Below are 19,683 nucleotides of genomic sequence, written 5' to 3' on the forward strand. Positions count from 1 at the left end.
CCTAGCATGCTCTCCACAGATAACTTAGTTTCCTGCAAAAAGAGAACATCAGGACCTTGTCTTCTGACTAACTCATGAACCCCTTTTTGTCTAGGGCCGTTGTTCAAGCCCCGCACATTCCATGACAGAACAATCATTTCAAGGGACATGAAAAAATAGAATCCAGAGGCTTAACTGCCCCCGACTCCACCAAATTTTCACCAGCTAATTTGATCTTTTCCACATCCTTTTTTCGGCCAGATTTGACAAGTTTCTCTACCCCACCCTTCTTGATATCTTTTTGTAGAATGCCCAATTTGGGAGGAGGCTTAATCTTCACTGCCGAACTTGAACCAATGTGCTGCCCAATAGCCGGAGAATCCATACCTGTTGTTGTAACAATGCCCAAGGGTTCCTACACCTTAGAAGTCCCCTTTTGCTGGTCAGCAACCAATTGCCAACACTCATCCCCTAGGGGATCCATAGTAGAATAGATGACAGGGTCCTCCTGAGCTAAGTCCACAAGCCCGTGGTCCAAATTGATCAAACCCGGGTTCACCTCCTGTTGGCTAAGCTCATCCAACACCTCAAACTTGTTAAAGGTATCATCCTGTCTTTCTTTAAAAGACCTCTTTTGACCCCTGTTTCAATTCCAAGCCTTGACCGGAACAAAACCATCAGAAGTACCTGTCTCATCTGGAGATATTCTCTTCCCTTTATCAATCTCAGGAGGATTGCTCACAGGCTGTGACGGAAGGGGATCCCAAGGTTTATTCCTTGGGCATCTTTGCTGCAAATGACCATATTCTCGACAAAGGCGACAACGAAAAGGCAGAGTTTCATAGTCTAATTGCTATACCCAAGAATAAGAACCCGCACACATCTCTATTGCATCTAGTAAAGGTCTACTTAGATCAATTTCAACACAAATGCAAGCAAAAGTCATTACCTTCTTTCCCAAGGTCTGTGATGAAGTCCCTACAGGTTTTCCAAGCACTGAGGCCAAAAGATGCAGCACATCCTCTCGACAGCATTCTACTGGGAATCTTGGTAAGCGAACCCATACTAGGACACGATTAGGTAGCTCCTCTGCGGGGTTGAAATCAGCATGTCATGGCTTGATAAACAAACCAACCTTATTGTGGAAATAAGGGCCTCCCTCAAACACCCTATTGTGATCAGCAATACAATTGAAAGTAACCATGAAATAACTATTCGCCAGCAGCATTATCTCCATTTCCCCTTCCGCTCCCAAGTCCTCCGAGCCCAGACCTCCAAGAATTGCAAGGACACCCTCATCCCTAAGAACTTACAATATAGGGAATGATGCGAATAATATTCAACATCATCCGCAATCATTTCAACCAGGACCACCAGTTTTGGCCTCTCCTTGCACCTCTCGAGACATCCATTGGTCTTCGTAATCCTTGAGCCATTAGATAACCCCAAATCGACATTCTCAGAGTTCAAAGTAAACAGATTGTTGTCAAAAGTCATCCCTTGATTTGAAAACTTAAGGCCTAGAGCCGCTCGATAATCCATGCGAGGGCTCATCATTGCTGTCTCCCCCCTAGCATCAGCCATTTGCAAAAGCCACTGAATGAAAAAGGTAAACCCTCCACCCTTAAACCAATCCCTTCTAGCTTCAAAGCTACAACTTCACTCCCTCGTCCTCCACAACAGAAAACACAGCAAAGCCGTGGGATATCAAATCCCCAACAACACCGTCCACTGCCCACGCTCAACACAGGCCAGCAAGCAAGCGTCAAACTTTCCCCGCATGTGGCAAGAAACTCCTCCTCCAGAGCACATCCCAGCTCACTGCCCAACAAGAAGAGCCACCCAAATCTGCCCCTTCAAACCCCAATCACCCACCTTCGCAGCGTGCAGAGAAAACACGAAATAGAGCTAGGGCACGGGTGCCCTAGCTCGTGATGCAGTCTAGACCGACAACCACAGCCGTCCTCATCGATCTTATTCACTCTCAATTGAATTCAATGCTATGGAGCGCCTTGGGTTGTTCTTAATCACCTTCATATATATATGTGTGTGTGTGTGTGTGTGTGTGTGTGTCTATTTATTTATAAATGACTTTACTTAACTAATCGGGCTCTCATAATCAGAAGAGACTATTAGGTTATCGGGTTCCTCAATGTAATTGTTTTACACCACATGATTGTTGATTGAGATGCAAACTAATTGTATTTGCTTATACACTAACGGTGATCAAGTAGGGACATGGCCCTACGTGGCCTTTGGCCACGTAGAGTCATGTCTGTACGGGGACATGACTTTGTTGTAAGGTTGTAGCTTCTGTCTTTGGCCACGTAGAGTCATGTCTGTACGGGGACATGACTTTTTTGTAAGGTTGTAGCTTCTGTCATATTGATTTCATCATGAGATACCTTGTTGATGGTAAATTATCTTTAAGATAAATATCTTATATATATAATATATATTATATATGTAATATAATATATATTATATATTAGACATTATATATTATTATATAATAATATAATAATATATTACATATATGGTTAATATATTAATATTACATATATGCTTAAAGATGAGTTATACATATAGTTATTTATTAACTAATGATGATTAACTATAGAGACATGTCTCTTCATGAGATGAAGAGAAATGTCTCCTCTCATATTTACGAGTCTTCAAATTTGCATCTGGAAAATCATCAATCAAATTGGCAATGTTAGTACATTTGCAGAAAATGATCCATGTTACTCAACATATGCAACAAAATGTGAGAGTTGTTGATGGGATTGCAGAAAAACAAAAAATCAAAGGAGAGTAACTACTACAGGGGGAGAAGCAAGTGTAGTAGAGTGAAAGAATAGCAATCAAAGAATTGTTGTAAGCAATCATGGGAGAGGTGAGAATAAATAACTCATCAAACAAGGAAGAAGATCAAAGCATCTTCAAATGCTTAGTACACTCTCTTATCATTGCATTTCTTTGTAAGCTCCTAACAGGGCCAGCTTTATTTAGAAGCTTGTTGTAAAATCCTCTAACAAGGTGTCTCTCAAAAAGAGATTTGTAAATCCTCTAACCAGGTAGCTATAACAAAGCTTTAGTAACCCTACTAGGTTACACGCATTCCTTACATGATGTGCTTCCAGAAATCATCAATCAAATTGGCAATGTTAGTACATTTGCAGAAAATGATCCATGTTACTCAACATATGCAACAAAATGTGAGAGTTGTTGATGGGATTGCAGAAAAACAAAAAATCAAAGGAGAGTAACTACTACAGGGGGAGAAGCAAGTGTAGTAGAGTGAAAGAATAGCAATCAAAGAATTTTTGTAAGCAATCATGGGAGAGGTGAGAATAAATAACTCATCAAACAAGGAAGAAGATCAAAGCATCTTCAAATGCAAGTGTAGTAGAGTGAAAGAATAGCAATCAAAGAATTGTTGTAAGCAATCATGGGAGAGGTGAGAATAAATAACTCATCAAACAAGGAAGAAGATCAAAGCATCTTCAAATGCTTAGTACACTCTCTTATCATTGCATTTCTTTGTAAGCTCCTAATAGGGCCAGCTTTATTTAGAAGCTTGTTGTAAAATCCTCTAACAAGGTGTCTCTCAAAAAGAGATTTGTAAATCCTCTAACCAGGTAGCTATAACAAAGCTTTAGTAACCCTACTAGGTTACACGCATTCCTTACATGATGTGCTTCCAGAAGAAGCATTTGTAGCTCTTAATCGGGCACCCCTTTACATGCATTATAAGGGCTAGTAGGTATATTATCCCCAACATGGTTTTCGTCCTCTCATCGAGGGTTTCCACGTACAAAATACCTGTGTCACTTGATGAATGCTTTTGTGTATGTGAGTTAACTTGTTTTATCGTAATGCATTTAACTTATGTTTAAAGTGCAAAAAGGATCGTGCTAAGGTTAGTAGGAAGACCGAGAGAGAACCAGTTTTAAAGACTGATACTGATCCACTCCCCCTACCCCACCCCTCTCAGCATCAATTGGGACCAACATTATTGTCTCTAGCATTCTAGCCTCTAGGATAAGAATAGGGCTTCTAAAGCCTTAACCTATTTGCGATTTATTTCAAAGATGTCTTAAAATAGGATCAAGTACTTCATTGCCATATCAATTGCAAACAAAGTTAACAAGTCACAAGTACATAGTCGTGACGTTGGAATCGCCTCTATGATCTTCTCTGCAATCTTAGCATACACAGTCTTTGTTCAAGAGAGGATAGTGTCCTTTGACACTTCTGTGTCGGTGTGGTCGTAAAACACCCATCAACAGGACTATTGTTCAATAATCTGGGTTGAAAACAGCCTAATTTCCCTTGTTGAATTAGTATGATGAAATTTGCAAAAGTTTGAATGACAAGTTCAAGACTCGTGGCATTTCTCGCTAGCACTAATTATTGAAAGGGTTGATGCTTTTAGATTTCATAGGAAAAATAAAAGCTACTGAACTCAGAGCTTGTGACTTAAGCTAAAATATAAATTATTCATTCCCCCTTTGGGCCATGTAAAGTTGTAAACCTTGAAGTTAAGCATTTCCTATTTAGTCCGCATAGAGATGAACACTTCATCCAACTGAATGTAGATACATTAAACTCTAACAAAGTTACATGGTTGTTACCAAAATACTCTCAACCTGTAAATGCTGAAAAATCACCCAAAAACAAAATTTTAACAATCAAAGACACTTCGGATAGTCTCATGCATAGGCTACTGTTATCATTTATTATGATTTGTTGCAAAGACTTTAAATTTAAAACTGAGACCTCAATAAAGCACTGTTTGCACCTGGAGCCTTTGATCCTCTTCTTTATTCTATAACTTATGCAAGACATCTATTATTTCTACAGTTCACTTTTTTGTAAACTTGTTTATTTCTATTGTAGGTAACTCTTGCTTTAGGAACATGCTGCTATGCTTGATCTGTTGTAGACTTCTGGTCGATAATTGAAACATTACCATTATTTCTTTCAATGCATAAGAAGTGGATGTCAATTGAATAAGAAAAATAACCTGTATCCAAGCGCTCCAGGAACATCTCTCTGCAATAATGACTGCCCAATTTTTAGCATGTGTTCCACTGTAACAAAGAGACAGTAAGTATATTTAAAATGTTGAAAAATGTGGTGGAAAAAAATCAATATATGAAAACATGAGAAGTTATTTTCCTTAGTAGACTCCCATCAGATAAATTCAATAAGCACATAGACCCTTGCCTAAAGCATAATCTTCTTTGCTTCTCTGAAGGTTCCTGACTGTTGCTATATGATCCACGGGAATTACCAAGTAATGTCTGTACAAAAAAAATACATTTAAAGTACTTGAGTAGATAAAAGTCGAACAGATGAGCACAGGAAAGGATGCATACACTAAAATCAGATGAACAATTCCTATGAGATGGTTGAGAACTTCTGTGACTAAATAAAGAGTGATAGCTATTTCCACCTGAACTCTTGGAAAATCTTAAGCTTCATAAGTTATAAGATGAACAATAGTGAACATAAGTTGTAGAACACACTTTAAAAGCAACCAAATGATGGTATAAAATAAGCATTACTCATCTCCTTCATATTTGAATGTCATCACCTCAAACTAAACTCTATATGCTTCAATATTGATTTCTATATGATGACATATGCAGGACCATAATAAGTGATATGGAAAAGATTTATAGACTCTAAGAAGCCAGAGTGCAGATAAAAATTTATTTATTTGATTTAAGGGATCGGTATCTTTGAATTGCAGGGCAATGCACAGCTTTGCAGTTAGTCACTAAGCACTATGCTGGATTTTATACTAATTGAATAAAACTCACAAGATATGAGTGGCAGCCACAAATCCCCTCCATAATACAATCTCAACTTCAATTTCACATTTTTCAAATGGTGCAGTCTAGCAGTACACGCAAAATGATTTCAAATCATTAAACAATCTGCAACTAACTTGCGCTGTTTATACTTGGTTATCATACTTTACAAACCAACGAATGCTGTGATTGCAAATTGCCAAATAAAGACCATGTGATCATGCGCATGCAATAAACACACATCTGATATTGATGTAATAGATTCTCAGCTAGCCTTGTTTGTCCTGTTAGACTGTATTTGGTAAGCTGACTAACAAAAAGATACTTTGTAATTAGTTTAAGCTATACTGTGCTTTTTTTTGTTTTTCTATATGATCTTTTCACCACCTTGTCTGTGCTAAATTCCCTTTTCTGTCAGCAACATTTACTTGTCACCTCTTCTATAGGCATCCTTGAAGTTCTCATTAACTAAAATGTGAGAGCTAAAAATGACAAAATTCAAATGTAATAAAAACTGATTTTTTGTTTCTCGTCCAGCATTAAATGTTGATTGTTAACTCCAACCTAGATTGGATAAAGTAGTTTTAACTGCAAAGGAATCCAGTCTCCTTTGAAATTTGTAGGGTCAACTCCAATTGTCTTAGTTTATAATGTGTCCCTTACTTAGAACAGCTCACTAACTGATGTCCCATAAACCACGAGGCATCCAAAAAGTTTCCCATACGAGTCAAAGCTGGCGAGCCAGGTTCAGCCAAAAAACATGGTTAATGCCACAAGCAAGGCCTGATCAAACTAACTAAAAAGGTCAAATTTGAAAGAGTTAAACATGCACGAATTAAAATACCTCGGGTATTTCCTTATATACCCCTCCAAAACGCTGTACAAGTATTTTAGCATTTTCTAATTTGCAATGCTGTTGTTCTTGTAAAACTCATGTGATTGAATTCCATTTATACTTCAGTTTTCCATGTAATTATAATATTACTCTTGACTGATGAGATGTTGTGATGGGAATCAAGATCTCAAAATTTAAGAAAGTTTTCTTTTTAGAATTTATGCATTATATAGGCCCATGAATATAGCATTTTATGGTGTTTCTCAATATCTAGATGTATATGTTTGTTATATGATCTTTGTCTACAATAATAACATATTTTTCTAGCTTTTTATCCTAAAAGCCAAAACTACAGATCACCTTTGTTTTTTATTAAGGAAAACAGGTTTTAATGGGGCCATGATACCCTACAATAGTAGAAGGAAAACATAGATAAAGCGCTTAAAGTATCATCAGCATAAAAGCCACTGACAGAAACAACAGCCTCCCACAGCAAAACAAGAAAAAAACATAAATAAAAAGGGAAGTAGAGCAAAAAATCAGGACAGACCCAAAAAGCCAGGAGAAAGGCTCAGGCAATTTCTCTGAGGATTTCCACAGCCCGAATCTCCAGCTCAGTCATTCTTCCAGCCGAATCTACAGATCGCCTTTGTTTCTCTCATATAATAAAGACATTAATTAGTCTCATATTGAAGTATACATTTTAACAATATAGCCAACCCTATTGCCACCTCTACCAACATTAATTGTCTCTTGATGGATCTTAAATAGTTCTGTTTTTCTAATTTTTACCCAGTTTCCTGATATGGCATCTTTAGCAGCTTCAACTATGATATATGCATACTTTGCTGACTTCTCAGCTTGACCATAAAAAAGTTAAAACAATACCTCCTCAATGTCTATCTCTGATTGTCTGAAACCCATTGAGGTTGTCTAATGCCATAGGCAGCTATGATCATTGTGGTCCTTATATCCACGTCTACATGAAAACGAAATTTGTTGGATACCTTTTGAAAAATCATTGCTGTCATTCACTTGAATTGAAATTTCATATGATAGGCATCCTAGTGAATCATAAGTTATGCATTCTTCTTGATGTCCTGAGGGAGTCTGTTGCTGTAAATTCATATCTACCTTCCTATTTCCTTTGCTTCAAAATATCATGTCTAAATGAAATATGCTTGCAGATCATCATTCTTTAGTGTCTTCAAATAAAGGAGTTTTCTTGTTATGTCCTATTAGCTTAATAGTTCAATACAAACACAAAAAGACCAACAAACAAGTTCACTTCATCAGACAACAAGGACTTTAATCATAAGCATCTAGAAATAAGGCAGGAATGCTGAGATTGTGTTCATTATGCATCTACTATGGCAGTTTTCATCATTTTCATGGATTGGCAATTCCATAATGGGCATGCCTATTTCATTACTGTTATGGGGTTCTGCCTCAACAGTTGTAACGTTTCTTCCCATTTCAAATATACAGTCAGAGAAATGGCAGAGAATAGTTTCTTTGCAGAAATCTGTGATTTTTGGGAGGACTATAGTGCACAAAACTATTAACTTTCAGAACAGCGCACAGATAATCATAATTTGTATTCAGCATACAAATCATTTGGAATAATACATTTATAGAGAAAGAAATCTTTATGAAATTTCCCACATATTGTTTTACTTCTACCTTATTCTAGAATTAGGGAGCTGTTAAAAAAATGGTCATAGAAAAAGTCCAAGAATGTTAGATTTAGCAACGGACTGAATCAGAAAAATAGCCACATTGTTGTGCACACACAAGTGCCACAAAAACTATTAGAAAATGATGTCACTCTTTCCACTTGCCCCTCAAAGACTGGAAATAGAAACACGGTTGTGATAGCAGGTTGATAATTGCCTGCAAGACTCAATCCAACGAATGAGGAAGGTGTGCCATTCAAACCAACTTGTTCAATCCTTTGGTTTGTTAGTTTGTCTCACACCACCCCAACATTATGTACTGCTGTGTGCATGGCTAGGCACTACAGAATAGATTCTATATGTGCTTGTACAAATATTTTTTACTACGTTATGAATTGATAATAAATATCAAAATAGCTTGCTCTCTTAGCATACGTAAGATCCACCCTTTACTATTCATTCAGATTGCCGCAGCTAATTGCCAAACACAATGACTTTGGGTTTACCAACAAAATCCCCCAATATTCCACTATGTTAGGTTTGTTAGTGATACTTACCAAGAATGGAATAAATAAGACAGCAATGGAGATGCTTCAATATCAAAAAATAACCTTTTACATACATATTGAATCAAATCAAATCAATGAGAGGCTGGTGAGCAAGTGCATTGTTGCCTCCTTTTTTTGACTACAGCAAACCCAGAAGACTTCCACTAGGGATCCCATGATCAGCACATCAACAACAAGTTTATCCAAATTTAAAGCAGTGTACTTGCGCAGACTACATATAATCCTGACCGATACTTCATTGCCAGCACAAAAATAATCACAGTTTTGTGATCACTATATAAATCATTTGGAATAATACATCTATATAGGAAGAAATTTCCGGAAGTTTGTCCTGTACAATTCTACATTAATCTAGAATTTGGAAACTGTTAAAACAACTTATAACAAACACATAACAAGTAGAGCTGTGAAAACAACAGGTAAGCATCAAATGAACTTAATCCAGACATGGAAAAGGACATAAGGAAAAGACCTCATGCTGGAACTTACAACTGTGCTGTCATAACCCCATCTAGAGATGAGAAACAAATTAAGTTCATCGTTTGTTGCACAGCAATCCAAGTATCAATAATTATAGGCAGTGATCACTCAATAAACAGAGATTTAATTAATAATTAAAACAAAGCAGAATTTAAGTTTTGAAAAAGATGTAGTTTAGAAGAGACGCCACACTTCAAGAGCAGATGGCCACCCACAAGGAGTAGGACATAACCTTTCAGCAATAAAAGAGGGATATAAAAGAAGACTTTGATTGGACAAGAGGATCCAACCATCAAGTAGACATCTCAAGATGCATTGATCCTTATACAAAGAGTGAAAAAACATCCAGCAATCCAATAAAAAGATCAGACTTCCAACGGAAAAACACATCAAGGTAGCAACATAAGAGAATAAAACAATCCCAAGCAATCAAGCATATAGATCATGTAGTGCCCCCTGTGTTTGCATTTTGTACCTTGTTATATTTTGGTTTCGAGAGGTACTTTGATACTCATGTTTGAGGACATTTGAGATGCCCTAATGGTCAGATACTATATTTTGATTTACCAGTATCATTGATGTTAGATGCTATGCTGTTCAGTTTGATCATATCTGCATGATGATGCTTATTGGTGTGACATGATGCTTTATGATGATACCTGGTTATTTTGTATTTGGACATATACTCTGTTTATGATTATTGATTATATGACGGACTTATTGGATTCTGGATACTTTGATTTGATGCTATGGTTATTTACTTCATTCTTGCTTTGGGATGTTTTATGATGTAGTGAGTGATTTAAATAGATTATTTTAATGTGATTAAATAAATGGTTATTAATGTAATTTAATGCATTTATCACTTTGGCTATATTATTATATGCAATTGCACTTGATCATGTTGTGTAGTGTGCAGGATTTATATCCCTGGCAGTGGCACATCGAGTTAGTGATTCGGTTGTTCTTACGTAGCCAATGTCGTCCTTGTATGGTCGACGTGTCCTATGTAATTGATTAATCAAACCCTCCAATGATTTATTAAATCCGGACTCACTTGCATTATGTGATTAGACCCGTGAGCATGTCTGTTCATTTAGAGGTACGCATTTGTTGTGAAAGTTATTAAGGAATATTGTGAATTAATAGTTTTTGAGAATTTTATACTTGATTTAATTATTTCTATTCCTGAGAGCTTTGCTGTAGTTGAATTCCATTTAATTGAAATTACCCAATTTTGTCTAAGTGGAGAAAGGGTTGGTTTAGTGGGCCAGTTAATTTCCTAATATTATATTCCACTTTTAAAAGTGAATATATATCCCAAATAGGAATTATTTCCTCACTTCTCACTTGCAAAATAGGAATTTGGAGAATAAATTCCAAAACCCTCTCTGAAGGATTTTCCATTTTATTCATTGTAGGAGCTAGGGGCGTGGGATCGTCGCAAGGTTGAGCTCATTGGATCCAGCTTAGGGAGACCTTCATTTATTGAGACTTTCAGCGGTGAATATGGTGCGATTATTCCATTGTGTGCATTACTGTTTTAGCCCTTTTTGCTGTGAGGTAAGGCTCTCCCGTTTTATTGTTTTCGCTCTGTTTTGGAGTCTGTTTCTGGAAATAAACTTTTTGGAGGCTGAGAACTAGTGTTCCCCTCCATTTCTGCATGCTAGCTCAACTCGGTTGGATGGGTATGAGGGTTTCTAGCTTTTTCAATTTGGGGGTTTGGGGTTTTGTGCCGTTATGTTGGCCGTTTTTGCATACGGGCTCCGAACCCAAATTTTATTTGATATTTGTGACTTTTGTACCCAACAACATAATGGGTTTTAATTTTGAAGTTTTTGGACATTTTTTATTTTCGCCTCAATTTGTGTGTTCCCTGGCTTTCTCGGGTTTTCTTGGCACTATAGTTGGTATTGGATTCAAATTATCTGTAAGGATATCTATCCGACCCTAGATGTATTTTATTGCATTGGGATTCATGTCGAATCCGTACTCTGGGACATAGGTAGGTTGAGTGATTTGTTATACTTGTGTTTTATTTGTTTCTCATCCAACCCTTGTTGTTTATGATCATTGTGTTGTTGGATGTGCCCACACACAAGCACATGAGCGTGCACTTGTCGGGGTCTTGCGAGTCCCGAGCTCCCAATTGCTTGTCGATTGAGTTATATTCATTGGGGTTGGGTTGGGAAACTACATTGTCTTCGGGCACTCATCGTGTGATAAGCATGGGTATGTAGGGTAGACTGGTGGAGGGGCTTCTCTCGTAACCCCAGGTTGTGTTCCTGGCAAGGTATATGTGAAGAAGTTTCTAATAAGTGATAACTAAATAAATTCATGGGTAATTAACTAAGATAAGAAAATATTACGTACTTGTACAACTCATTTAAAGGTATGTACTCGTCAGTTTATTCAAGGGCCTAATGTCTGCACAATTCATCCGACAATATAGCACTATGGCCTCCCAAGGGAGTGTTTCCATTGGGCGTTTAGCTTGCACTCCGCAATGCCAAGCGATCTACTCCCCACTAGATTCCCTACATAGTAGACCCATAGAGTGTCTGACTAGGACTTGTTATATTGCATTGTCTCATAATCTTGGTTTCAGTCCTCATACTATTTAGGCGTGAGTGTTAGCCATGGATGATTGTATTGTGTGTGTGAGGTTGGATCACTATCTCCATCAGCACGGCAGTAGTGGGCCTACGGGTTCCATGTGGTTGGGAGGCATAGCTACCTTTACCACTGCTAAGGACCGACATACAGAGTTGGCCTTCCTCCATGTTCAATTTTGGAGCTGGATGCTTACATGGTTCTCTGTATCTTTTGGAGTATGTTTCCATGTGATTTATGTTATTTCAACTCATAGAGATAGTTGATGTATGCACATGTATGTTCACTGCGATGTTGCTTTCCGCATGATTACCCTAGATGCTTGGATTAGATGTATGGTTGAGATGTTAGTTTTATGCGATCTTCCTTATGCCTTCGAGTGTTTACTCCTTGATTATTGTGTATCCAATACTCCCCGGTGCGGAGGTTCTAACTCTTTTTCCCTTCTGATTGTTTGTCGGGTTGTTTATTTGCAATCTTGGGCGACAGAAGTTTAGCATTGGGCGATACTAGAAAAGTATCGCACGCCTTAGAGAGAAATATCGTGCAATACTGGAAAGTATCACACGGCAATAGTAAGTTCTATCGTGCGACATTGGTAAAGTATCGCACAGTAGTAGTAAGTTATATCGTGTGATACTAGAAAGTATCGCACAGTAGTTATAAGAAGTATCGCCCAGTAGTATTGTACAGTATCATGCGATACTGGAAAAAAAATCGCTTGAATTTTATGCAAAAACCTGCTCGAGCAAACAGCATGTAACTCCGGACTTGTTGGTTGAGTTTCAAAGGGTGTTTTGGGTACCCTCTTGGGTTGCGCCCCTTCCTAGGTCCCAACAGGTCAGAGATTATTGGTTCCTTGTTTGAGTAAACTTTCATAGTTGGTTTTGGACGCGTTGGTTAATAGTGATGCTTGGAGATTCGTTGGATGTCTGGATTGCTTGGTTAAGTCTTCCATTGAGATCTTTTTATCGATTGCATGTTGATGTTGCTTGAATCCATGCTTATTACTTTAAAAAAAATGTGTATTGGCTTTTATTTATCCTTGTTCCAAGGATCTCCGGGCGGGGCATTACAGATCAAATCAGGAATCACTATATTACAGTCGTTTGCACTGTTATCTAATTGTGGTAAACATAAGATGAATGCTTATTGTATGTTTTATAAAGATATTATCTAACATGCAGTTCGTTATGTGTGTGCCATAGATGATAACAATGTAAAATGCATAGTTTAGAACATTAACTTGGCAAGTGCTCATGTCAAGGTGAAGGAAGAATATAAAGGGTGAGTGTCCACTCTTGGGCTGTAACAGGAGGATTTTCAGGCACCCTGTTGCAATTTCCTTTCTAATTTCCAAGATGGTTGATTGTTAGAAGATGACAAAGGAGACATGGATGGGGTGTGCAGATACAAGCATCCTACTAGGTAGACTACCCCATGTTGAATGTCCAATTTGCCTACCACTTGGGGCCAAAAGCATGAGTGTCCACTCTTGGGCTTAGTGTGAAGATTGTTTCAGGCCAACCTATCATGCTCTCAGTCAAAAGACATTGAATAAGGAAACATGGATAGAGAGTGCAGATACAAGCATCCCACAGGTAGACTACCCATGCTGGATGTCCAATGTGCCTACCACTTGGGGCCAAGAGAATGAGTATCCTATCTTGAGCTTGGTGAGAAGATTGCTTCAGGCTAATCCTATCATGCTCCAACATTCAAACTCTATTGTGATTGGATACTAAAAGGAATATAGATGTGATAATGAATTGTGATAATTACATGTCTTTGTACTTATACGGGTGATTACCAACCATAATCAAAAAAATGAGATTTACAAATTAGATACATATATATATATATATATATATACATCCAATATTGTTTTATATGGTTGCATGACTTTAATCAGGGTTCCAGTTTATCTTGTTAAAATGTGTTCGTATTTTAAAAGGTAAAGTTATACCTATATCTATCTTACATTTCTTATTTGAATGAAATTTGTGACATTGGGGCAAAATTTAGGGCAATCCCAAAAAAGGGACTTACATGTGCCACTAAGAAAAACTACGTAGGGAAGTACTGATGTCTTGTAGGTCATTAGACATGTAAACAATTGCAGGGAAGATAAAAAATCAAACATGAAGGACTTTCCCATGCCCAATCCATCACAAATGCAAACTGTCAAACTAGTCCATAATGCCAGACCTGTCCCAGAAAGATTTAGATCTCCACTAACTCCATATGTGCACATTCATAACCTGTCAAAACTATCCAAAGATATGTGCAAGAAGTATAAAAAAATTCTTCAGACAAGACTACTCCTAAGATGTGGTAGAAAGAGTGGCACCTCATCTAATCAGTATCTTTTTGTCTTCCATGGCATGTCTAAGGCAAATTGTAAATATTTCAGCCTCCTGGGACTTAAAGATTCGTGTGTTACATCCAGATGTGATCACCTAGAGGATTTTTCCATGGTTGTGGGAGAATTCCAAAAAGTCACGTAATCATCATAGTTTGAGTGTGAAGAACAGAGTAGTGGAATGTTGGGGGTGATGAGAGTTCATGTTCATAATGGTCAAATTGCCCTTTCTGGGAACCACTCTTTGTGATTCACTTTGTTGATGCAGAGTTGCACTGAGAAACTACAAGCACAGCTCATTTTCATATTGGACTCTCCATCAATCATATAGCCAAGCCTTAATTTTGCACAGTTTTGCATAGTTCTTGAAATCTATGTCAAGATCTAAGTTGATAAATTGTCCAATGAAATGTAAAGCAATTGCAGATGCTATTATTATCAGAGCTTAGTTTCCTTCCACTGTGTACAAAATTAAATAATTATGTTTGTGCCATTAAACAAGCAAAGGAAAGGAATGAATAGCAGACAAATGTAGCATCTGAATCTAAAGATGTCACCTAGATAAGGAATAAAAACATAAGAACATCAGCAGAAATGGAACACCAGGAAGAGTGATCACGAGTTACAACACCAAAATATGAAGAATTGGCATGAAGTCACATCTCTCAAGCTAGAATCTGATATGGAAAACATTTCCAAAGACCATGGGCATGTTTGATAGATTGAAGAGATAGATGACCCCTCTAAATGCAAGTTAGCAGTTCACTTCAAATGCCCAAAGAAACATGATGAGGACAGGAAACAGTAGCCCAAGGACAATGGCAAAGAGGCCCCAGACTGGAGAAAATTTAGGACACTTCACCAACCAGAACCTGCTTTGAGCCCACTAAGAGACCCTCATACATGCTTTATATCAAATGAATAAAGTGCACCTGACTCTCACATACCACAGGCATGTAAAAATGTTATTCATGTGAGAAAATCACAACAGCTTTCCCTGGGTTACTTCCATCTGGATGCAAACTGTCAAACTAGTCAATGCCGAACCTGTCCCAGAAAGGTTCAGATCCCCACTGACTCCATATGTGCACATTCTGTACCTGTTAAAACTGTCTGGAGATATATGCAAGAAGTTTAAAAATTCTCCAAACAAGACTCTTCAACTCCTAGGATACAGTAGACACAGTGGCACCTCATCAATTCAGTATCCTTTGTCTTCCATTGCATGGCAAAGGCAAATTGTTAATATTTCAGCCTCTTGGGACTTAAAAATCCATGTGCTACATCCAAATGTGATCACCTCGAGGATTTTACCACAGTTGTATGAGAATTCCAAAAAGTCACAATATCATCATAGTTTGTATTTGAAGAACAGAGTAGTTGAATGTTGGGAGTGTTGGGAGTTCATAATGGTCAAATTGCCCTTTTTGAAAACCACTCTTTATAATTCACATTGCTGATGCAGAGTTGCACTGAGAAACTAGAAGCATGCCTAATTTTCATATTGGAGTTTCCATCAATCATATGGGCAAGCATCAATTTCCTGCACTATTTTGCATAGTTCTTGAAATCTATGTTAAGATATAGGACCTAGATTGACAAATAGTCCATTGAAATTGAAAGCAACTGCAGATGCTATTATTATCAGAACTTAGTTTCCTTGAACTGTGTCTAAATAATTAAGTTTATGCCATTAAACTGGAAAAGGAAAGGAATGGATTACAGACAAATGCAGCATCTGCAACTAAAGATATCACCTAAGATGAGGAATAAAAATGTAAGAACGTCGGCAAGAATGAAGCACCAAGAAGAGCAATCACAAGTTACAACACCAAAATATCAAGAATTGGCATGAAGACACATTTTGCAAGCTAGAATCTGATATGAAAAACATTTCCCAAGACCATGGGCATGTTCAATAAATTGAAGAGATAGATGACACCTCTAGATGGATATTAGCAGTTCAATTCAAATCCCCAAAGCAACATGAGGACAGGAAAGTGTAGCCCAAGGACAATGGTAAAGAGGCCCCAGTTTGAAGAGGAAGGCTAATGAAAATTTAGGACCCTTTACTAACCAGAACATTTTTGTGCCCACTAACAGACCCTCATACATGCTTTGTATCAAATAGGTAAGTGCACCTGACTATAAGATAACTACAAGCATGTAAAATGTTATTCTTGTGAGAAAATCACAACAGCTTTCCCAGAGTTATTTTCTTTGAATAACTCTATTAATTCAGTGACAATTTTAGTCAACTGAATGACACAATTCAATAAATATAGATAAGAAGGCATGCAATTATTACTCATCAATGCAGATGAGCATTCAGCACATGAGATTGTAAGTTTATGCTATTCACAAACTGCAAAAGGACTGGAGACCAGAAAAGAATTTCAAGAAGAATATACATTATAATGATTGACAGATCCTTCTGTCTTTAATTATGTATGAAATACAACTAGGAAAGAATAATGTAAAGGAAAAAGTGCATGTATATTTTTAAATATATGAAAATCTGAATTTTTGGGTGATATTTGTAGAGCTTAGTTTTGGAAAATAAATGTTAATACAGCTAACCAAATGGTGAAAAAATGGCCAATAAATTTATCCTTGCTTCAGAAACGATATCAAGTGATGCTAGCTTGCAGTTGAATATAGGGAGCAAATCATAAAAAAACCAACAAACTAAATCATACTCGGTTATTATAATATTAAAATTGAAATTATTGACTGTGAGATCATCTAGCATGAAGGCATATGATTTTACCTTCGGTTTTCACTTTTGACCCCTTTTCTCATCTGTGCACAGTCTGATAAACGGACACCCATTGACAGAGTACATATTTGTAGTTATACATGTGTAATTAGCTTTTTCCTCCCTGTGACTTATATTAAGCCATAATGACAACAGATGCTTTTATGACAGAGCTTTACTTGTATTTTCACTTATAATTAGATGACAATATTGATTTCTGGATTTTTTTTCACATGGCTTTCTCCACAGCCTAAATACTAGGGATTGGACATTCCCTTTATTCTTTTCAGGCCCTGAACTTCCCATGTTATGGATAAGCATGCACCTGGCATTAAAGCAAAAAGTTTTCAGCTCAGAAAATGTGAAAAACCTCAGCAATGTAGTATGTAAAATTTTAAATTCTTGATTAATTTATTATTAACTATTATAGTTTTTAAGAATATATATTTTACAGAATGTTTTCCTGTACCTAAAGTACTTCTGGCATTTTTTCGCTGAATCCCTTTAGTTCTGTACGAAATTGAGATTGGACTCAGTTCTCACCCACATGTAAAGTTACTATTATCAGGAACCTAGGTTTCATATTTTGTAGGGGACCCTAAACAATTTGTCAATATTGAAGATGTGATGAATTAAGAAGTCTAGAAAAGGTTGGTAAAGATACTAAAATACTGAAACACAATAATAGATATGAGTTCTTCACAGTCTATGAATTTGAGTTTGACTATTTTTATATTCAACTGTGTACAATTTTCAGCATGGGACCCTAAATACATCGAGAATATACAGTCGATGGAATTGATTTCAAATGCTTTGAGATTCAAATATGAGCAATCTTTGGCAATCTAAAAGCACTTAAAAACAAATTAGAAATCACCTCCTAAGAAAATCTAATAAGAATCCAGGTAAACCAAAATCTCTAATAGATGAAAATCTTTTATTTTGATATTGAACAACCTCTACACTATATGACCCGTATTTAGAAGGTTCCATGTTCTATAATGGCTTAATAGAGGTTGCCTAATAACAATGCAAAATTTTGTAATGGTTGAATCCAAAAGGAGTTAAAATCAAAACAAACTGAAGACAATAACAGATCATTTTCTTAGAACACCTACCGGAACCAAGCTAAACCAAAATCTTTAATAGAGGAAAAAAAATTAATTTGAAATTGAACAGCTAAGGCTCTAAATGTATTAGCTGGACTCATTAGGTTCTCCGTTCTAATGCCAATTGAGCAGGGTAAATGCTAATGGCTAATTGGGTATTTGTTGCGGTCGCGATTGTCCCTATTGAGCCTCTCGATTTGGTACAAAAAACCCTCTTCCCAGCAGAAAAGAAAAGATCATTGAACATTTTAACATTTGCAGTGCCGGATGATTCCTCCAACAACTGCGTGTAATCCCTGGCCACTAGAATTTCCGTACCTTGGGAACCAGGGTGTAGAATTTTTCCACAACTAAACCTTCAAGTCAGACGTCCTAAAGCTAATAGACATGGGTCAAGGAAGCTCAAAGCCAAATATAGTCCTGAATAACGTAGAGATTGCAGACGGTGACATCCATGTGGAGATTGATTAAAATAAATCTGCTAAAAGGAATTGTCAGTCTCTGTCTCAACTAGCACAATGCACAAGCTAATCTGAAATACATATGAGAGCGAAGAAGAACTAAAAACTATACACCAACTAGACCAAAAGCCTGGAAAGGATTAGGCGAACTTGTAAAATTGTGGTGCAAGAAATCGAATACCCAACCCATCAGTTAGACAAAAACTAATAAACATAGATTCCAAGCAAAATTTTGACAAAATCGTGTGGTTTTTGTCACCCCAGAAAGAAGAAATGTAGCATCCTGAGCTAAACCGAGATCACAGAGATTACCTTAGTGCTGCGGGTTTGATGTCCTCGATTGCATAAACCTTATCGTCCTACATTCGAGACAATTGGAAACAAAACCGTGAAGCTCGTACTCATGAATTTGTATTCCAGTATTGCTTAAACAAAGACAATTGACATAAACAAATGCACACCTGATGTAAGACCTTTGCCACGGAGAAAACAGCAGGGGGGCAAAAGATACAGTGTGCCATCGTATCCTCCCTTTCTTACACGATTTTGAATGCCTGCATCGTTTCCCCTCCCTGCTCAACGAACTTATGGCGTATGTATCTGCATCTTCCCATGCATTCCGAGCACGTTTAAGTTATAAAATATTTTTAAATACCTTTCACAATATAGTTTGCCGTAAGTTCGGGAGGGGAGCTGTGGAGGCTGTCGACCCTAAGTGAAAAGAAGCGTAGTGCCACGTAACTGCCACGTTCCTATGAAAATAAATTGCCGTTGGATTCCGTTGAATTTGAGATAGAAGTTTACTTCTCAAATACTAATAGCTAGATTAGCTATTAGGCTAGTTGTTAGCAGGCTGGTTCTATAGGCTGTCTCGTGGACGTTATTAAAATCGTTCATTCATTCATTCAAATGTCAAGAGTCTGCTCTTGAGATTTTTAAATTCCTAATTTTTCAAACTTATTTGCCAATTAAAAATTAATAAACAATGATGTTGAATTAATTATGTGAAGAGATGCAAT

General features: G+C 37.1%; 1 protein-coding gene across 1 annotated transcript in view; it reads right to left on the reverse strand.

Annotated features, from left to right (window-relative positions):
• Positions 1-19,453, reverse strand: part of HINT4 (histidine triad nucleotide-binding 4) — a 42,635-nt gene extending 23,182 nt beyond the window's left edge. Inside the window, exons 1-4 of the mRNA XM_089810370.1 lie at positions 19,126-19,453; positions 18,977-19,023; positions 5,212-5,288; positions 5,009-5,075 (exon numbers count right to left, since the gene is read on the reverse strand). Coding sequence (XP_089666496.1) covers positions 5,009-5,075; positions 5,212-5,288; positions 18,977-19,023; positions 19,126-19,185 — 251 coding nt within the window. The 5' untranslated portion in view covers positions 19,186-19,453. The remainder of the gene's footprint in view (positions 1-5,008; positions 5,076-5,211; positions 5,289-18,976; positions 19,024-19,125) is intronic.
• Positions 19,454-19,683: the final 230 nt, after the last annotated feature.

This window comes from Cupressus sempervirens, chromosome 11 (assembly GCF_028749045.1).
Source record: "Cupressus sempervirens isolate cs-2001-9-10 chromosome 11, ASM2874904v1, whole genome shotgun sequence".
Classification (NCBI taxonomy): Eukaryota; Viridiplantae; Streptophyta; class Pinopsida; order Cupressales; family Cupressaceae; genus Cupressus; species Cupressus sempervirens.